The 14,941-nt window shown below is 49.0% G+C and overlaps 1 protein-coding gene across 1 annotated transcript; it reads right to left on the bottom strand.

Moving 5' to 3' along the window:
* Positions 1-246: 246 nt before the first annotated feature.
* Positions 247-12,981, bottom strand: LOC146021396 (arylamine N-acetyltransferase 2-like). Its single transcript, XM_083155180.1, has 2 exons — positions 12,585-12,981; positions 247-1,175 (listed from the first exon to the last, which is right to left on the bottom strand). The coding sequence occupies exons 1-2, from the start codon at positions 12,783-12,785 to the stop codon at positions 333-335; spliced, it is 1,044 nt and encodes a 347-aa protein (XP_083011306.1). The 5' UTR covers positions 12,786-12,981; the 3' UTR covers positions 247-332.
* Between the last annotated feature and the right edge of the window lie 1,960 nt (positions 12,982-14,941).

Raw genomic sequence — 14,941 nt, 5'->3', positions numbered from 1 at the left:
TGGATAGAGAGAGGGATAGCAACAGGGCTCCCCACGGACTTCAACACAAACACTCCTACAAAGGAGCGTAAACATTGCTTTCATTAACCCTTTCTTTTACAGGTGCTTTTTTGTCTTTTATCTTCTTCATCCTTTTTTTCTTTTCTACTGCTTCTAAAAAAACTTTCTTTTTCAATCTCAATTAGCGCTCATTTTTTCTCATGTATCACCGCTTAATTTACCAAGAAATCGAGCAAGTAGTAAAGATCATTAAACTTGGTGTAGTTATTCTGTAAAGAATGCAAATGCCTTTTTATTTACTTAATAGGGTAAACTGTTTATCGCCCGAGCCCTTACTTTCCATCAGGGGAAGGTATCCAAACCTCGTCCTTGGGGACAAATGTTGCATTGAGCACGATCCCAAACATCTCTCTGAGCAGATCAGGGACCTCCTCATCGGTGAGTTCTTTAGTGGTCTTCGCACTCCCACCACCCTTGGTATACTGTGTGCTGATCAACCTGCGCCCCATGTAGGTGGATCTGCCACCTAGTAAAGTTTGGGAACAGATAGTCTTGCATACAAAGATAGACCTAGGTGAGGTTTGGTGAAATTCAGACATTTCCCTGAAGTCCTCAAACTTCCTCTCTTCAAGGGTGAACTTGATCAGAGTCCTCCACTTGTCGTCCTCCATCTTCTCAAAGCACCACTCCTCTCCATCCTGCAGTAAGTGAAACACGCCATTGTCCTGCTCCTCTTCCCATCCTGCCTCCAAGGGCAATGGATCCAGAAATCCTTCTCCGAAACCAACATCACAAAGCCACCGCCTGCCCTCCAACTCCACGGTCAGTAGCATGTGGTCAAACGGCGGTCCGTACATACCGGTGACCGTGTCCCTGTATCTTCCTGATAGCACCAGTGGCTGGTACCCCAGCTCTTGTAACACCCACGAGAAAAGACCATTGTTCTCAAAGCAAAAGCCACCACGGTTTCTCAAAACTATTTTTTGATAAATCCATAAAGTGTCCAGGATAATTTTCTCCCCAATGTGTATACTGAGGCTCTCAAAGGGTATCGAGAGAAGGTGTTGGCGATGTAACTTCCGTAGTGTTGACAGGGACGGTGAGGAGGATTTTGATATTGGTTCTGTAATTCCAATCCGCTGGAGATAGAGGTTCAAATCCATCATGCAAATGTCCTGAAACATAATATATAATAAGTTAGTAGTCTGCATTTTACACCATATTCTGAGCACATCTACTGAAATGCCTTTCCATGTGTGGTTGTAGGAAAGGAATGGGGCATTCTCATTTAGGGAAAATTAAGTGATAAAGGTGCGTGTTATGTAGAATTGGATTAAATGGTAAATGCATCTGTTTCATGGTATAGGATGGTGTAAAAAAACAATACGCATTTATTTATTTTCATACAATTCGGGGGCAATTACGAAATATGCATAGATCTGATTTGAGGCATGCCCTATTAGTTGGGCGTATGCCTAACTAATAAGTTAGACTGGAAAAGTAGGCTACCCTGCCCAATCTACAGTCCAGGTCACTATTCTACATCATCAACATAAAGGAACCATTCATTCATTCTGTTACCTAAACAAACAAACAGATAAAGTACAATGTCTTTTACCTTACAAAGATAACATCAAAATCATATTCACAATACATAAAATGGTTACACACAATACAGATAATGCAGTATAGCTTCAACAAACATGTCAGATATATCTTTCTAAGCTACTTCAGAGGTGAGTTTACAGTTCAAATCTGACCCTAAATTCACTTTACTTTTCATTGATTATTTGTTTGTGTTAATATGTGAATATATATATATATATATATATATATATATATATATATATATATACACACACACACACACACACACAATTTTCCTCAATTGCGCCTACAGATATTTATATACTGTATATTGAATTGAAAAAGGCTGCCTGTCTCACACAGTTTCCTGATGGATTGGAAACAACAAAGAATAAAACAACAATGGTGAGATGGCGCCCTGGGGGCAGATCTTATTAATATATAGCCTTGATTGGCAGTCAACAACAATAATAAAAAGTCCCAAAGTCCTTGAGTGTATTTATTTTCATAAAAAGTTCATTAAAGTTGATAAAATTTCACTTAATGGCAGATGCTGGGTTACAGTTTTTTTTTTGCCACTTTTTGAGCGTAGATGGAACATTTTCGCAGTAAACATAAAACCCAACGCGTTTCGTCAATATATGACTTCATCAGGGGTTGTTATACAAAATTATAAAATAGTATAAGTACAATACAGCTGTACAATAATATAGTCATAGGACTTAGGGAAACATTATTATAACCATCTATAGGATGATACAGAAGATACATAATTAATGACACAAAAAAAACATTTTAGAAATTTTCTAAAACTTGGTTACTTCCATAGGTAAGTGCAATCTGAATAGGAAGACATACAAGTTTTGGCCATATTTGGTGTTAGAACACTAAGCTTTCAACAGCTCCTATTGCAGAAAACATTAAGGGTAATATAGCATTTCTACTGTCCCAGCTATAGGGTCTCTGGTGAATATGCACCTGGAACGTATGTTCTTATTCCACCATCATAGGAAGGATTTTCCTCCAGAAATGGTGTAAACAATGGGGAATATAAATAACTGAATTCTAGATATGGGCGTATACATAATGAATTTTTTATAACTTTTAGTATTGGCCACCAGAATTAATGTAAGAGATGGTTTCTATGGGTCTTTAAATTTAGATAGAGGAACATTTAATGTTAAAGACCCATAGAAACCATCTCTTACATTAATTCTGGTGGCCAAGACTAAAAGTATCTAAATATATATTTGCGCAGTGCTGGAAGTGGGCCGGTATAGACCCGTATGGCATACCGACACTTTCTTCGAGCACTGTTTTTTTTATTTTTTTTTACAGCGGTGCAGAACCTGTGCACAAGGGGGAACTTTCTCCCCTCACCGACTCCTGGCTCTATGCCCCACTTCAAAGGGAGCGCTTCCTTCGCCGCCCCAGCGGTGTAACTAACGAGGGTGCAGGGGATGCAGCTGCTATGGGGCCCTATAGTTGCTGCCCCTGCACCAAGTCACACATGCATCCAGTAATGGGCTGTGTACCAGAACATGCCGAGGAGCTGCAGACAAGGAAGCTCTGACTAGTCTCCGCCTCTGCTGCACCCGTTCATTCTCCCTGCCCAGCTTGCAGGCTGAGTGATACCACACCCCACAACAGTGAGACGGGATGCTGATGAGGGGACAGGTGAGATACCCATCTCCCGCAGGCAGGACCAGCAAGAGAAATCCTGGGCCCCGGTACAACAACTTCCTGGGGCCCCCACAGACAGAGCTCCTCTGCGGAGCTGTTGTTACGCCACTGCTTTCAAGGTGGATACAGGGACAAAAATGTACACCGTAATGTCTATTACACATGTCACACACCCATTACATATTATACCACATGCCATAATGCTCATTACATGTTATGCCACACATTGTAGTGGGAAGTACACATTATGCCATACACCGTAATACCTATTACAAATTTTACCACATGACATAATGCCCATTACACATTATTCCACACACCGTAATGCTTATTGCATATTAGGGGGTTAATATGCTCGTTGCCATTGGATTAACCTGCTCTGCCAGGTGTTACATGCTCTGCCAGGGGTTAACATGCTTGTTGCCATGGATTTACATGCTCTGCCATGGGTTAACATGCTCATTGCCATGGATGTATATGCTTTCCAGGGGTTAACATGCTTATTGCCATGGAGTTACAGTACATGCTCTGTCAGGGGTTACATGCTGACTTCCAGAGTCGGATCTCAGCCCCAGCAGCATGCAGGGAGGCAGCAGACATAGAGCAACCAGCCACACACCTTCCACCTTGGAACACAGTGACCTAGACATGGGTGGGGAACCAGGTCTGGGACTGCTGGGCTGGAGACATGGCACTGGCACCTGCTGCTGCTGGTGGTGGCTGGAATGGGAACTGTGTGTCCAGACCAGGGCCCCCCTGATAGGCCCGGGCCCAGGTAAACTGTACCTGCTCCCCCCCTCTCTCAGCACCCCTGCCCGCAGGCTGAGCATGTTGGAAGTCCGGAGCGGTGGTGCCAGTGCGCAGCTCAGCACACAGCCACACATTGAGCAGCCTGCTGTGCATGGTGGGGGCCGCAGACAGGGAGGCACCCCGGTCTCTCTCAGCCATTGCTCCCATTCTTCTCATCCAGCATGGAGAAGGAAGAGAACAGCCAGGCTGCGGGGAGAGAGCCCCCATTAACTTGCCAGCTGAACATTTAGAATTAAATCTCCTACCTGCACTCCTGTGCCTCTGTTTCCTCAGCATGCTGGCTACCAGACCCCAGCCTACCACCACCACCACCACAAGGACCACTGTGCAGGGTGAGTACTCCCCCCCCCCCACAAAAAAAAAGATGTGCTATGTGCCCCCACCCCCTATACACTGTTCCCCCACCCCTATACACTCTGCCCCACTATAAACTGTGCCCCCACTATACACTGTTCCCCCACCCCCCTATACACTGTATCCTCACCCCCTCTACACTGTGCCCCATCTATACAATGTGCCCTCACCCACTATACACTGTGCCCCCACCATACACTGCCCTCCCCCCACTATACACTGTGCCCCACTATACACTGTGCCTCCACTATACACTGCCCCCACTATACAGTGTGCCCTCCCCCACTATACACTGTGCCCCCACCATACACTGTCCTCCCCCCACTATACACTGTGCCCCACTATACAATGTGCCCCCACCCCTTTTACACTGTGCCCCCACCCCCTATACACTGCGCCCCAACTATACACTGTGTCCCCACTCCTTTTACACTGTGCCCCCACTATACACTGTGCCCCCACCCCCTATACACTGCGCCCCAACTATACACTGTTCCCCCACCTCCTATACACGGTGCCCCCACCCCCTATACACTGTGCCCCTACTATACACTTCCCACACTCTACACTGCACCCCCACCCCCTATACACTGCGCCCCGACTCTATACTGTGCTCTTTCCCACTATACACTGTGCCCCCATTATACACTGCCCTCCCCCAACTATACACTGTGCCCCACTATACACTGCCCCCACTATACACTGTCCCCAACCCCCTATACACTGTGCCCACACTATACACTGTGCCCCCACTATACACTGTCCCCAACCCCCTATACACTGTGCCCCCACTATACACTGTGCTCCCACTATACACTGCCCTCCCCAACTATACACAGTGTGTGCCCACCCTATACACTGCCACCACTATACACTGTGCCCCAACCCCCTATACACTGTGCCCCCACTATACACTGTGCCACCACCCCCTTTACACTGTGCCCCATCTATACACTGTTCCCGCTCCTCTTTTCCACTGTGCCCCCCCTATACACTGTTCCCCAATTATACACTGTGACCCTACCCCTATACACTGTGCCCCCCACTATACACTGCCCCCACTATACACTGTGCCCCCACCCCCTATACACTGTGCCCCAACTATACACTGTGCCCCCACACCCTATACACTGTGCTCCCACCCCTATACACTGTGCTCCCACTATACACTGTGCCCCCACACCCTATACACTGTGCCCCCACCCCCTATACACTGTGCCTCCACTATACACTGTGCCCCAACTATACATTGGGCCTCTACTCCCCCAATTTATACTGTTCCCCCACCCCCCCACTTTACACTGTGCCACCACTCCCTATATACTGTGCCTCCACTCCACTTTATACTGTGCCCCCACTCCCTATACACTGTCCCCCAACTATACACTGTGCCCCCACCCCCTATACACTGTTCCCGCTATTCACTGCCCCTACCCCTATACACTGTGCCCCAACCATACACTGTGCCCCAACTATACACTGTGTTCCCACCTCCTATACACTGCCCTCCCTATCCACTGTGCCCCCATTAAACACTGTGCCCCCACCCCCTATACACTGCCCCCACTATACACTGTGCCCCCACCTCCTATACACTGCCCCCTATACACTGCACCCACTATACACTGTGCCCCCACCCCCTATACACTGTGCCCTAACTATACACTCTGCCCCCACCCCCTCTACACTGTGCCTCCAGTCCCCCCCACTATTCTCTGTGCCCTTACTCCCACTCTATACATTGTGTCAACCCACTATACACTGTGCTGCCACTATACACTGTGCCTCAGCCACTATACACTGTGCTGACACTATACACTGTGCTGACACTTTACACTGTGCCCCCACTCCACCTCTCTATATACTGTGCCCACTCCTCTTCCCCACTATACTCTGTGCCCTTACTCCCACTTTATACATTGTGTTCCCCCACTATACACTGTGCCCTCCCTCACTATACACTGTGCCCTCCCCCACTATACACTGTGAACTCCCCCCCACTAACTCTACACTCTGCCCTCTCCCCACTATACACTGCGCCCTCCCCCCCACTATACTTTGTGAAAATTGAGCACTCACACAAACCCCCAAATTTGTGCTCTGACCCTTCTCCTAACTATACACCATGCAGTGTGAGTGCTGATCCCAGCAGCCCCCCCCCCCCCCCCCCGCAGCTATCCACTGCAGGGTGAACACCAACTCACCCCCAAATATGTGCCTTGTGCCATATACTGTGCATATTTGTCCACCGTGACAACCCCCAAAACACCCACTCCCCCACCCACACTATACGGTGCTGTGAACGGTCTCTCTTAATATGTCCTCTGTTCCTCTGTAGCCCCCACAAACACCCCTATCCCAATATGTGCTTGTATTTAGACTTTATTGCAGTACAGATGGTATAATAGTTAGGGAAGGGAGGGGGGCTTTCATGATTTTGCTATGGAGCCCACATAGTTACAGCCCTTTCCATACTGTCTCTGTCCCTGTATCCTCGCTGTCACTGTCTCTGTGTCACCGCTGTCACTGTTCCTGCCCCTTTGTCCTCGCTGTTATGCTGGGTACACACCAGGATGATTTTCCCTCAATCCCATCAATCCTGATACAATACCGATTGTATGTAGATTGTATGTACTTTTGTGCTTTTTTGTAATTTCGTTGATCCGATTGCGATCCGATGCGCGTACCCGCCGCTCCTTTGGTCGCGTCATGGGTCCTACATGCTGCAGGTAGGATCCATCAATACCAGTCCGACCAACTGTCCATCGTGGACAGTCCAATACCATCGCATCGGGATTGGATCAAGATTGTTTTGCAAAAAAACACACTTTTTGCAAATCGTTTGCTGGGGACTGCCCAGGAGCTCCCGGGCAGTCCATGGGAAATCGTTTCATGGTCGTCTATCGGTCGAGGATGATTGTGGTCGTTCTGGTGTGTACCCCACATAACTCTTTTTATCCCTGCTGTCACTCTCCGTTTTTATGACCCTGCTATCACTTTCAATGTCCCTGCTGTCACTCTCTCTTTCCCTGTGTCCCTGCTTCCACTCTTTTCCCCTGTGTCCCTGCTATCACTCTCTCTATGTCCCTGCTATCACTCTCTCTGTCCCTGTGTCCCTGCTGTCACTCTTTCTCAGTCCCTGCTATCACTCTCTATGTCCCTGCTGTCACTTTCTGTCCCCGCTGTTAGTCTCTTTCTCTATGGCCCTGTGTCCCTGCTGTCACTCTTTCTCTGTCCCTGTGTCCCTGCTATCACTCTCTCTGTGTTGCTGCTGTCACTCTCTCTCATCTGTCTCTGTGTCCCTGCTGTCACGCGCTCTCTGTCCCTGCTGTCACTCTCTGTCCCTGCTATCGCTCTCTCTCTCTATGTCCCTGCTGTCACTATCTCTCTGTCCCTGCTATCACTCTCTCTATGTCCCTGCTATCACTCTCTTTGTCCCTGTGGCCCTGTTGTCACTCTATCTCTGCTGTAACTCTTCCTGTCCCTTTGTCATTGAATTTTGGCTTATACTGTGTGGCACAATGTGTAAGGGGCACTAGTACTAGATAGTTTAGGGGGTCCTACTAATATGGTGTATAAGGGCTATGTGGTGTAGTACACTACACTTAAAGACATGCCTGCTTTTGAGCGGCCACACCCCTTTTCCAGTGGGCTTATAACTACATACTTTATTTTTCCATATCCCCATTTAAAAATTTCGACTTCAAGCACTGTATTAGCCTGTATGTTTAAAGATAGAAATAATGTATGTGTATTATCAGTCTTTGCTCTTTGTGTATGTATGTATTTAATGTAAGACTGGGTGATTCATCGCGCCCTCCGGGTGCTCTTCACACCGTCGTAAGGGGCCACCCCCCCTGGAGCAGCGGGTCTGGCCCCACACCCCACCCCCACCGGAGCAGCGGGTATGCTTGCCCTTCCCCCTCCTCCAGAGCGGCGGTTCTGCATCCACCCACCCACCCTCGCTGGAGCTGCGGGTGTGACTGCCCTCCCCCGGAGCGGCAGGTCTGCGCTCCGGGGGAGGGCGGGCATACCCACTACTGCGGGCGGTGGGTTGGGTGCAGACACGCTGCTCTGGGGTTGGGGAGGTGCGGGTATACCTGCTGATGCAGCGGGGGGGGGGTGTGGGCAGACCCGCTGCCCTGAGGGAGGGAAGGGAGGAGGGCAGCAGTGTTGATGGGGCTGGTGCAGACCCGCTGATGGGGAGGGGGTTGCCGACAGATATGCTGGTGGGGGGGAAGGGGGTGCTGGCAGAGGGGAGGGGCAGACACGCTCGCGGGGGGGGGGACGCGGGCAGACGGGGGGTGCTGGCAGACCTGGGGGTCCATCCAGGGGGGCTGGTTTGCGTGCAGACCCGCCGCTCCGGGGGAGGGCAGGCATACCCAATACTCCGGGCGGTGGGTTGTGGGCGACCATACCTGCTGATGCAGCAGGGGGGGTGCGGGCAGCGGTGTTGATGGGGGTGCAGACCCGCTGATGGAGGGGGCTTGCGGACAGACATGCTTGGGGGGGTGAGTGTGCTGGCAGGGAGGGGGGTGCAGGGCGACCCGCTCGCGTGGGGTGTGGGCAGACCTGCTGGGGGGGTGGTGGTGGTGCGGACAGATCCGCTCGCAGGGGGATGTCCGTGCAGACCCACTGATGGGGGGGGGGGTGTGTGCGGGCAGCCCCGCTCAGGGTGGTGGTGGTGCAGACAGATCCGCTCGCAAGGGGATGTGGGGGTGGGGTTTGCAGGCAGACCTGCCCACGGTGTGGTGGTGGTGGGTGCGGGCAGACCCACTGCTCTGGGGTTGGGGGGGTTGCAGCGGGGGGGGAAGGGGGGAGGGCAGTGGTGTTGATCGGGGAGGGGAGTGCAGACCCGCTGATTGGGGGGGGTTGCGGACAGACACGCTTGGGGGGGTGGAGAAGGGGTGCTGGCAGAGGGGGGGGTGCAGGGAGACCCGCTCGCGTGGGGTGTGGGCAGACCCACTGATGGGGGAGGTTTACGGGCAGACACGTTGTGCGGGGGGGTGGCTTTGCAGGCAGCCCCGCTCGCGCGCGGGGGGGGGGGGTGTTTGCGGGCAGACCCGCTTACGGGGTGATGGGGAGGGGGGGAGCGGGAAGACCCACTGCTCTGGGGTTGGGGGGTTGCGGGTAAAACCGTTGCCCTAGGGAAGGGAAGGGGGCAGGCACTGGTGTTGATGGGGGGGTGCAGACTCACTGATGGGGCGGGTGGGGGTTTGTGGGCAGACACACTTATGGAGGGGGGGGGGGGTTGTGCGGGCAGACCCGCCGCTCACCTGGTGGATGTGGAGTAATGGTGGATGGTGGGTGTGTACTGTAGCCCTGGCTGAGTGGGGGGAGGTGATGTCAAAGGGGTGGTGGTGTGTATAACGCTTGTCTTTTCCCTAGGGGGGTGGGTTTGTGTATAACGCTGGGCGGGGGGGGGGGCTAAGGCAGAAACTATGTGTTGACCTTTTGACTGTCGACCTTGCCCATGTTGACCTAATGCTTGTGTCGACCTAATGGCATGTTGACCAGGGGCGTAACTATAGCACCGCAGCCCCCTCCACCGCGGGGGGGCGCTGTGCATGTGGGGGCGCCGGGGGCTGCGGTGCTATAGTTAAACCCCCCCCCTCAATCCCCCGCAGACTTACCTATCGCGCTGGTCCCGACGGCTCCGTTCCTCTGCTGAGGACCACCACAAAATGGCCGCCCCCATATAGCACACAGTTCTCTGAAACTGTCTGCTGTATGGGGGCGGCCATATTCTGGTGGTCCTCAGCAGAAGAACGGAGCCGCCGGGACCAGCACGATAGGTAAGGCTGTGGGGGATTGAGGGGGGGTTTGCATGGGCGGCAGGGTAGGGGTGCTCGGCGGGGCGGCGACGGGGGGGGGGGGGGGCGCCCCCCCCCTAACGGCGGGGGGGCGCCCAAAACGTAGCTACGCCACTGATGTCGACCTAGGCCGATGTCGAGCTTTCTGCATGTCAACTGAATGTTTGTCGACCTTATGTCCGTATCCGCTGTCTGCTACACATGAGAGATGTAGCAGTTTGGTCTGTGGTCTGCGTGTGTGTCTGTGTGACTAGGCCAAGAGGTGAGAAAGAGATAGATCCGCATTGTATTACAGATAGGATAGTCAGAAAACAGTTCATAGAGTGTAAATGTATAGATATAGATGGCAAGATTATCATTCTATATAAAAAATATTGCAATGTTTAAATGTACAGTATAAATGATACCTTGCAAAGCACGCTGTATTTGGATGGAGTGTCCAGGGTGTGATGGTCAAAGAGGAAGAGTTCAGCTTGTCCTGAACTTATATACCTATACCCAGAATGCACTGCTCTGGTGGTGGGTAGTGACCTACTCCCCATTGCACTCTGGCCTCAAACAATGGATCACATTTCTTAAACTGAAATGCTGATGAACTGGACCAACTGCATTTTGTTCAGTGTTATGTGTACTACAGTTTGTCAAATACAGAGAGGGGGTTTAGTTCGGATATAGTCATAACACTATCTGGTACCTATATGTTAGTTGGGCGCCCACTATGCTAATTCTGCGTAGGGAAATCGCATCGCATTGCGTACTGTTTATAGTGCTGTGCGATGCGTTTGATACGATGTGATACAATCACATCATACAGCATTATACACAGTACACAATGCGATGAAATATCGCATACTGTCTATAGTACTGTACAATGCGATGCGATGTCCATGTTAACTGCACAGGAGTGCTTATACAATGAAATATCGCAAAGGATCGCATGGCACCAAATGCGATACGATGCACCGAATGTGATGTGATGCGATATTTCATGTCATGTGATGTGATGGGTGCTTAAAATGAGACCCCACTATCCACGCCACCCGAAGCGTGGCGAGCGGCGGTGGAACGCATCCTCCGATTTTTTCATACCCCCACTATGCACGTCGGCGTGGAGTTGTTTCTATATAGTGTGGCGAGCGCAGCGAGCCCCACGAGGGGTCGCGGATTACTTTACATGTATTCCGCATCCCCTCGCGGGGCTCACTGCGCTTGCCTCACCACGCTTCGGGGTGGCCTGGATAGTGGGGGTGGTGTGTATAGTGGGGGTGTTTTAGGAACAGATTATACTCTCCGTCAATGGGAGTCATGGAATCCCAAGAGGGAGAGTATCACCTGTAAACTGGGATCCTGCCTGTCGGCCACAACATATCATCCAGCACCTGAGGGAAGAATTGGCACAAATATATACATTTGTAATTACAACAACAGTCAACATTAAAATAAATGAGACTACACATTTCTTAAATTTAATTATTATTATTTTTTTGGTGTGGGCTCGATTCATTGAAATATACAAGGAAAACAACTGCCTCTGTGGAAGGGACTATCGCAACCAGGGAAATGGGAATCAGGCATACAACTACTGATTATTACAGTAGAACATTGTAATCAGTGCTGCTAACTTCCAATGGGTTCGGAAGAAGATGCAAATATGTCGATCAGTGGTTTGTGAAGGAGAACAACAAGTACGGACATCGCAACGTTCAGAAGTACCGTACTGTGACCTTCACAAACCGAAATTGTGGTAAAATGAGCAAAGAAATTTATCGTTGAGCAAACAAATCAAGGAGAAGAACAAGAGCTTCGTTATAAGCAATTAAATTAAAAAATGAAGCCAAATTAAAATATGAATTATTTAAAAAAGACATCATCCTCTGGGGTAGGGGAAGCTGAGTACACACCACCAGACATTGAAGAGGGGTCAGTGGCAGAGGTGGATGGTATAGGGGGTCCCGGCACATAAAAAGAATGGGGAGGCGAAGGATTAACCGGCGAAATGTACATAGGGCGGTGATGTGGGTAGTTGGGCTGTGGGGGCAATGGCCTGTGTCTTATAGGACATGGCAGTATGTCACATTCATCAGTCAAATTTTTGTCTGCTGCGCGTGACATACCGCAATTTGCTAACCGCTTAAAGATGCGGAACTGGTCTGGATCCATGGACCGCATCTCACCGGCAATGTGGTTGGTGAAATTTTGAAAATAATCCAGAGGATTTCTGTGAGCTTCCTCCGCATGCCTACAACAATGCTCTTGGCCACTTGGAACAGAGCTGGTCGGACGGGAGGACTGTTTCTTCCTTGGTTACATACAAGACATGTCATATCAAAAACTTACTATGTCCGCACTCTCCGAATCACTTGACGGTGAGTCTTCATCCGTAGGAGTTCCCTCTGCTCTTCTCCTTGAAGCTTGCTCAACGATAAACGTAATTCGCTCATAGTACCACAATTTCGGCATGTAAAGGTCATCAGTCCCGGCTCCAGAACATTGCGATTCCAGGACTTGATTGTGCTCCTTCACCACCACTGTTCGCATATTTGCGTTCTTCCTCCGAACCCACCGAGTGTTTTCAGCACTGTCACAGGTTCTACTGTAATCAATCAATTTGTTCTACGCCTGATTCCTTTTTGCCTGATTCCGATAGTCCCCGTGATCGGTCTTCCAGAGGCAGCTGTTTTCCTTGTAGATTTCGATGAATCTTCCCCAAAACTTATGGCCCATTGTTCCAGGCATTTCTGAAAAATATTATGAAAACAAAAACATTTCTGAATAATTGAAGGCTATACTCCATGGAAAATACAATGCACTGGAAAGGTAAATATGACGATTAATGTGCAATATAACTCCACAAAAATTTACCTTTTTGACAATGATGGGACGATAAACTGAAATGGGCTTTAATTTTTTCAACTGGTAACAGCGACTACAAAAGAAAGATAAAAAAAGAAAATTAAAAATGATATGCTAGTACAATATCAAAAATCTAGTACAATATTAGTTACATTTAATTACATGCTAATCCAACCAGTACAATAAAATGCAACAGCAAGCTGCAGTGCCATTAAATGAATAAAAACATGACACCGCAGTCTGCTCCGCCAGTATAGTAACAATAATACCCCTTTCACATCGCACTTTTAAAACGGTATATTGCCGTTTTTTTCCCATTTTAAAACGTTTAAGGCTGCAATGTGAAAGTGCCAAAGTTGATTTACCGGTTAAAGTTAACTGGTATTTCAACACGGTTAAAAAGCAGAGTCCTACACGTTTTAAAGCCGTTTTTTAGGCAGTGTGAATGGCTCTATTTCAATGGCTTGAAACGTGTCCCTTGGGGGTTAAACGGGTTGAATGTTTAAATGGTATTAAATGATTTTTAAAACGGTTTTCACCTGCAATGTGAAAGGTCTCAAGGCTCAGACCCGTTTTAAAGTCCCATTTAAGAATACTGTGTCATTACCCATTTCTGCAATGTGAAAGCAGTATTACATGACACAGCAATCTGCAATAACAATATGACAACAGAGTATGCCCTGCCAGTACAATAACAATAACATGACACAGCAACCTACACTTAAAAAATACGTAGAAAATCTGGTCCAGGAAACAAGTACCACATTATTAACAAAAACATGACACCGCAGTCTGCTTTAACAGTACAATAACAATAACATGACACAGCAATCTGCAATATAAACATGACAACAGAGTCAGCTTCAACAGTACATTACATGACACAACAACTTGCACATTAATAACAAGATGACACAGCACTCTGCTCCACCATTACAATAATATAAACAACAGGCTAGTCACCATGCATAAGAAACAGAAAATACAGGCTACTCTCCATGTATCATTACACCCCTCACTGCACATTATCCCCCCCGGCATATCATCCCCCCCCTGCATGATCCATCAAACCCCACCACTGAAGATAGTTGCACATGAACACCCACACCCTACACATGATCACCCCCCTGCACATCAACAGCACCCCTGCACATAATCACCTCACCCCCACCCTGCACATGAACCCCCCCTGCACATAATCACCCCCCCTGCACATCAACACCACCCCTGCACATTATCACCTCGCCACCACCCTGCACATGATCCCCCCCTGCACATAATCACCCCCCCCTGCACATCAACACCACCCCTGCACATTATCACCTCACTCCCACCCTGCACATGATCCCCCCCTGCACATCAACATCCCCCCCTGCATATCAACACCACCCCTGCACATTTTCACCTCAACCCCAACCCTGTAGTTACTTGCTTCTTCTTTGCTTCCGCTTTTGTGCAGTGGAACTACATTTGCTCTTCTCCAGTCCTCTGGAACTGCACCTGTATCTAGTGACTGGTTGAATAAATATGTTAATGGCGCTACCAACACATCTTTTAGTTATTTTAGTATCCTTGGATGTATTCCGTCTGGCCCCGTTGATTTATCCACTTTCAGTCTTGAGAGTTCTGTTAGGACTTTCTCCTTAGTAAATGTACCTTATTTTTATGAATGTCCTTGCAACTTAACTGTGGTCCCTTCCCTTCTCCTTCTATAGTGAATACGGAGCAAAAATTATTATTTAGCCGATCTGCAATTGCCTTGTCTCCCTCCACTAAATTCTCAGTGTCTGACCGCAGTCTTATTATTCCTCTCTGCCTCACTGTCACCCCCTGCCTCTCAC

This window comes from Crinia signifera, chromosome 7 (genome assembly GCF_055691185.1).
Source record: "Crinia signifera chromosome 7, ASM5569118v1, whole genome shotgun sequence".
Taxonomy (NCBI): Eukaryota; Metazoa; Chordata; class Amphibia; order Anura; family Myobatrachidae; genus Crinia; species Crinia signifera.
This window is presented reverse-complemented; position numbering and strand designations above follow the sequence as displayed.

What these genes read in the sequence shown, in the direction of transcription:
- LOC146021396 (XM_083155180.1), bottom strand. Translation starts at nt 12,785, where the DNA reads ATGCGAACAGTGGTGGTGAAGGAGCACAATCAAGTCCTGGAATCGCAA. An exon ending in ATTCGGAGAGTGCGGACATA is followed by an intron (nt 1,176 to 12,584) that starts GTAAGTTTTTGA and finishes ATTATGTTTCAG; the next exon opens with GACATTTGCATGATGGATTT.